At 49.9% G+C, this 6,000-nt stretch overlaps 1 protein-coding gene across 1 annotated transcript in view; it reads right to left on the minus strand.

The window, feature by feature from the left end:
* Window positions 1-3,966, minus strand: part of ANKRD33B (ankyrin repeat domain 33B) — a 102,182-nt gene extending 98,216 nt beyond the window's left edge. Inside the window, exon 1 of the mRNA XM_038391137.2 lies at window positions 2,920-3,966. Within this exon, the coding sequence (XP_038247065.1) occupies window positions 2,920-3,342 (423 nt within the window). The 5' untranslated portion in view covers window positions 3,343-3,966. The remainder of the gene's footprint in view (window positions 1-2,919) is intronic.
* Between the last annotated feature and the right edge of the window lie 2,034 nt (window positions 3,967-6,000).

Raw genomic sequence — 6,000 nt, forward strand, 5'->3', positions numbered from 1 at the left:
GAAATAGTGTGGTCTCCTTGAAACTAGTTGTCAGTCACAGGTGCTTAGAAACTATGAGCACAAGTGGAGTTTATAAACTTGGCAAGACCCTTCACTTTACTGGGGAGTTAAGTTTAAAAACAAGTTTTGTCCATGAGTAGCCTGTTTATAAATGCAACATGTGTTGATGGACTGTGTGTATAAACTCCATAGAAAGGATATTGTAAGCTCTGTAGCAATGTCTCCTGAAGTATGTGCTTCAGAGCTCACCTATAGCCTCAGAGTCAGACCCTCTCTTTCCCTTCTGATGCTCAAAACTCTCACTCCACTAAACCTCTTCACATGTGCAAGAGTCTCTCCCTTCCAAAATAGAATTAATGGAGTTTACAATACCAAAGAGTTTATATCTATAGCAGCGGTTCTCAAATTGTGGGTCAGGACGCCAAAGTGGGTCACAACTCCATTTTAATGGGGTCACCAGAGCTGGCGTTAGACTGGCTGGTACCCAAGCCCAAGCCTGAGCCCCACCACCTGGGCTCAGACTTTGGCTTCAGCCCGGGGTGGCGGGGCTCAGGTTACAGGACCCATGCCCAGGGATGAAGCCCTGGGGCTTTGGCTTTGGCCTCCCACCCAGAGAGACACGGCCTCCTGGGGTCGTGTAGTAATTTTTGTTGTCAGAAGGGGTCACAGTGCAACAAAGTTTGACAACCCTGAATCTATAGGCTTCCATGAGAGTTATAATGGTAGTGGGGGAACTATGTGACTAAAGACTTGTGAATTCCAAAAGACTAAAACTGCACTAGTTTTCATTTGGGATAAATAAGTAAAAACAATTTTGAAGTCTTGAGGTCAAAGGAGGTCAAACAGTGAAAAGCCACTAATTTTATCAGAATTTGAAAATCAGTTGCCTGTAATACTCTGGCTTTCTTTCACAAATTATCCTATCTGATCTCCTAACCATGGACAATTTCAAGCTGAAAAATATTTGGGGAGATTTTCTCTGCGTGTGCAAAAATGAGGTGGTGAGTGTCAAATTGGGCTTTTAATTGGAACTGTCAATCTTAATTCTGGAGTCAGTGCTATGAATCTTCACTGTGCAGCTCATCTGAACCTATTACATATTATCTGGGAAAAATTACAAGTCCTTTGTTCTGCTTTAGTGAAAGAAATCTGTCCCACCAATGAATCAAACTAAGTGCCTGACCAATCAAAACTGTTAAAACCAGAATACATATATATGTATAAGAAATCAGAAAAAAAATACTCCTAGATGCTCAGTTTTTAGCATGGAAACTCATTAAACCTTATTTGACATTTCGGAGCTGAGAGAATGCTTATATTTTAGTATAAAGAAATCATATTGTAGAGAGAGAGAGAGGAAATTAACCTTGATCAATAATGAGAAATGTAAAGTATCCTGGGGCAGGGGTGGGGCAGGAGAGCAGCTGGTTTACTTCTGGCAAATAAAAAGAATTAGTAATAAAGTCATTCCTTCTACAAATCTTTTTGAACAAGAAACCAATTAAAAACAAAACTGAGAAGATGAGCTTGGGAAATTACCTGGTGTTTCAAACTTTCATGGGTAAAACATTTATTTTAGTAAGGAAACTTGACCACCATCCCTCCCCTCTTTTAATTGGAGCCCTATTTGTCAAATGGGGGATGGAAAGTTATGTCAGTCAGTATCTGTGTTAAGGTCTATGCTTTTTTCCCCTTCATTCTTGTGCATCAGGGTACTACTTGGTCTGTGCCCCTACCCCATCTAGGAATGTGGATGCATGCTTCTCCCTAAAACCCCTACAAAGCAAGTGATACCATCATGCCTTCATTTTCTACTTCCAGCATATTCAGGTGTATGTTCTCTGAGTAAGCAAGCAAGTATAGGCTCACATGGGGCGGTGCATGTCTGAGTGTTACAGAAACTGAGTAAAGTTTCAGAGTGTGAGGACAGAGCATATAGGAGAGGCAGGCATGGGGGCTAGGATGTGTGATAGAAGCATGGGTATGTATGGGGAGACAGAGGATGAATTCAGGTGTGTGGGATAGCCAGGTGTGTTTGAATGGCAGAGTCGGGAGCATGGCAGGAAAAGAATGGCTTTAGAGTATATGGAAAGTGTGTGAGCAGAGGCGAGAGTGTATAAAGAATACAGGAGCCAAACTCAAAAGTATTTCAAAATTACTGGGTATCTGGGGAGTTGTTGGAAGACAGGAGAGGACAGAAAAGATCAGTGTGGGGTGTATGTTTAGGAAGCATAATGAAGGGAATTTTAGGGGTGTTGGTTGTACACGTTGGGGTTTGGAAGGCATATTTAAGGAGAGAGTCTGGATGTGTGTTGGGAGTGTTGCATTAGTGCTGATAGAATGGAGGCCAAAGGGGATGTACAGGATCAGATTAAGGTTTGAACACCGGAATGCCCCCATATGTCTACACCGGAAAGCCCCCAAATCCTGGAGTCCTGATTACATCACAATTTCAGCTATTATTTTTTTAAAGGCTCTAGCCCTTGTGGGTGCAAAGAAAAGCTTGAGAATGTGACTTGAGTGTGAACAATGCAGTGATGTCTTCCTGAGTCTGCAGAGAGCTTGGGAAAAGAATAGCTCAGATGCTACAGAGATGAGCATGGTATAAAATCTGCATAGGGTCAGGTTGCATTCAGAGTGTGTTGGGCAGGAGACTGGGGGATAGCTGAGGAGGGGGTTAGAGAGTGTGTATAAAGGTGGAAGCTGAGCAGGATGGACAGCGGGGCCTGATGCATGTGAACACGGAGAAATTCTGGTGTGATTGTGAGTGGGTGAAGGGAGGGGGGTGAGATCTGGCAGGGAGGGGACCTGCATGAGTAGGTGGTACCCAGGGGCAGTAGTAGGGCAAGTCTTGAGCTGTGTGCGGGGCTGGGGACTGAGTGAGAGATGTGGGCTGCAGCCCAGCCACGCTTGGCTCACCCGATTGTTGCGGTCGGTCTCCCGCACCTCCTCCTCCTCAGGCCCCTGGCGCATCAGCGCTCTCAGCACCACGGCGTTGTTGGTGCAGCACGCTCGGAAGAGGCTCAGCGGCTCGGGGCTGCTGACATCTGACTCTCCCAGGGACCAGCTCTCCTCCTCATCCTCCTCGGCGCCAGGTGGGTAGAAGGAATCATCCGAGGCGATGCTGCAGGTGTCGGGCAGCTCGGAGAAATCCTCGTACTCCTCATAGTCCTCCTCCTCCTCCACCGCTGCCACCACCTGCTCCTGCAGCTCTCCCTCCAGGCCCCCTGCCGCCTCCTCCCCCCCGGAGTCGGGCCAGACCTGCTGCTGCTCCCCCTTCAGCCTCCCCCCAGGGCCACGCAACTCCCGGGCACCTGTCCTGTCCCCAGACAGCAGCACCATGATCCCAGCACCCGGGGGTTGGGAGAGGTGCCTGGGGGGGAGGGGATCGCCCCTCCCAAGGGGGGACACTGACACAGCTGCTGGTCCTGCTCCCCACAGAGGGAAGGGGCACCCCAGTGTACCGAGACCCCCACAGATACCCCTACCCCCTGGGACCCCCACAACTCACCCACTGAAACTTCCACAGCTACCCCTCCCCCCACACCCCTCATCCACAGAGACCCCCCCCACGCGCACACCCCTCACCTACTGAGAGGCCCCCACGGATACACCCCCCCCGAGCTCCACCCCCCAATACAGCCCCTAAGCCCCACTCCCCCCCCCAGCACACCCAGTCAGAGCCGCGCGCGCTCACTCCCTGAGCCCTCCTCAGCCCCCCTCAATGCAGCCCGCGAGCCCCTGAGAGCAGCGGCCCGGCTCCCTCCCGCCCCCCAAAGCCGTGTAGGGGCGGGGGCGACAGTGTCGATGCAAATACCGGGGGGGGGGGTCTCTCCACTTCTAAGCCATCTCGGCAGAAAGCCGCGCGATCCTGCAGCTCCCGGGTTTGCACGCGGCGGCGGGCGGGGGTGTTAAGCGAGTTGTCCCGCGCCGGGCGCCGGAGTCGTCGGGGCCCCGCTGCACGGGGTGTTTGGGAAGGGCGGCGACGCCGGCTGCTCCCGGGAAGGCTGGGGCGAGCCCCACGGACGCCCGGCGCCCCCGGCCGGGAAGGCTCCGCGCTAGGAAGCGCCGCCTCCCTGAAATCACCGCGCGTCTCCCGCTCTCGGCTTTCCAGCGAGAGGGGCCGGTGGGAAATTCCCTCTTCGCTGCCTGACAGCCACGTGCCTCTGCCCCAGACCCCGGGCTCCCCCCTCCCCAAGGCGAACCAGCCCCGCTGGGCTTCCCCGCCGCACGCGGCTACATACGAGCCTCCGCCGGCAGAACAAAAATCCCCGGGAGCGGTAGTTTCGTTCGGCTGATCCGAAACTCCGAGCCCATCTTAGCTCCGCTCCTGGGATGGAGGAGCCATGACAACTCGTGCTGCACACACCCTCTTCTGTCCGCCTGCCCCTGCGGCGGGCATCGCAGCCAGGGGTGAGAGGAGAGCCCCAAGCACCCCCGTCAGCTGCGAAGGGAAAGGCTGCGAGGAGGCACGCAGCCCCTGACAGCAAGAGAAAGAGCCATGTAGAAAAGTCCTGGCCCTTAATCCGATCAGCGTCTCTTTGAGAAGATTGGAGCTGCAGCTTAGCATGTTGACATCAGGGACACATTTTAAAAGCGATTTAGCCAGGGGCCATGCAGCTGTCAAGGGTGCTTTTTACACGCCCCACAACGAAATTGCAAGTGACAGGTGAGTAATTTGAATTTGAAGAACACCTTCAACTTCTTCGCCTCCTGTGCTGCTCATTTGTTCCTCTCCATTAAGTAATTTTACATTTCTGATTTTATTGCTATTGGACAAAAAGCTGATTGCCAATCCGTGCTATATAGAGTATGCGTCTCTGCAGTTTATGTAGTGGGGGAGGTGAGGAAGGCTAGAGCAAACTGTTTAGTACAAATCCTAAATTTCTAAAAGCCACGATTTAAGTAAACTCTGTGAAAAATTTTGGGAACCAATATAACTTAAGTAGAATCCTAACTAATCCTTACTTAATATTTTTTTTAAAAAAAGATTGTGTTAAATAATTAGACTTAGAAAAAAAAATTATACTCAATCAGGATTCTTAGAAAACTTCATTTTCAGAGAGGAATTCATTAAATGATGTAACCACTCACAAAGATGTACCAAAGATAGAGATAACACAAATAAATTCTGGGGGATAGCAATTCTAACTGTGTGGACACATCTCTCTCTTTATCAGTCACTTTAATGATCATATTCTGCTATCTGTACTTACCTGTGGAATACCGGTCTCCACAAGTAATCCCACTGAAATCAATAGGACTTCATGCTGATTAAAGTACTACATAACAAGTAAGGGTAGCAAAATCTAGCCCTAAATATCTAGAGTTACATTGTTTCTCTTATTGAAAGCATTTCAAATATCAGCTAGAAAGCAAGGGATAATGCGTATATATATTGAATTCCCAGAGCTGTCTTGTCAGAGTTCTTTTCCCTGCAAATGTCATGCACTGGTTAGGACATCCCTCCCCCTGTCTGCTGAGCATGGGGAAGCACTCCTTCTGAAGCCTCTTAGGATTGCTCCTTCAGTCAATAAAAAGGGGATGCTTGGCTACCTAAACTGCAATATAAAAGGTAACCCACACACATATACGATTAGGTCCTGTCTACACTGGCAAGTTTCTGTGCTGTAAAGCAGCTTTCTGCATTGTCACTCCCAAGGCCACACTGCCAAGCCACTTAGAGTGCAGAAACTGCACACTTGTCGCGCTTTAAAAACAGCACCCCAATGAAAGGCGTACAGCTTTCTGCAACGGGGCTACAGCGCTGTGGTGCCAGTGTAGACACCCTGGTCAATTACGGCACTCCAATTGGCCTCCAGGAGCTGTCCCACAATGCCTGTTCTCGCCTCTCTGGTCATCGGTTTGAAATCTACTGCCCTGCCCTCAGGTGACCAACCATCATCCCCACCCCATACATTCCTTTGGAATTTTGAAATTCCCCTTCCTGTTTGCTTGGTGATGCATGCAGTGGTCTCAGCACTTCCTTCCAGGTGACCA

The sequence above is a fragment of the Dermochelys coriacea genome, chromosome 2 (genome assembly GCF_009764565.3).
Source record: "Dermochelys coriacea isolate rDerCor1 chromosome 2, rDerCor1.pri.v4, whole genome shotgun sequence".
NCBI classification, from domain to species: Eukaryota; Metazoa; Chordata; order Testudines; family Dermochelyidae; genus Dermochelys; species Dermochelys coriacea.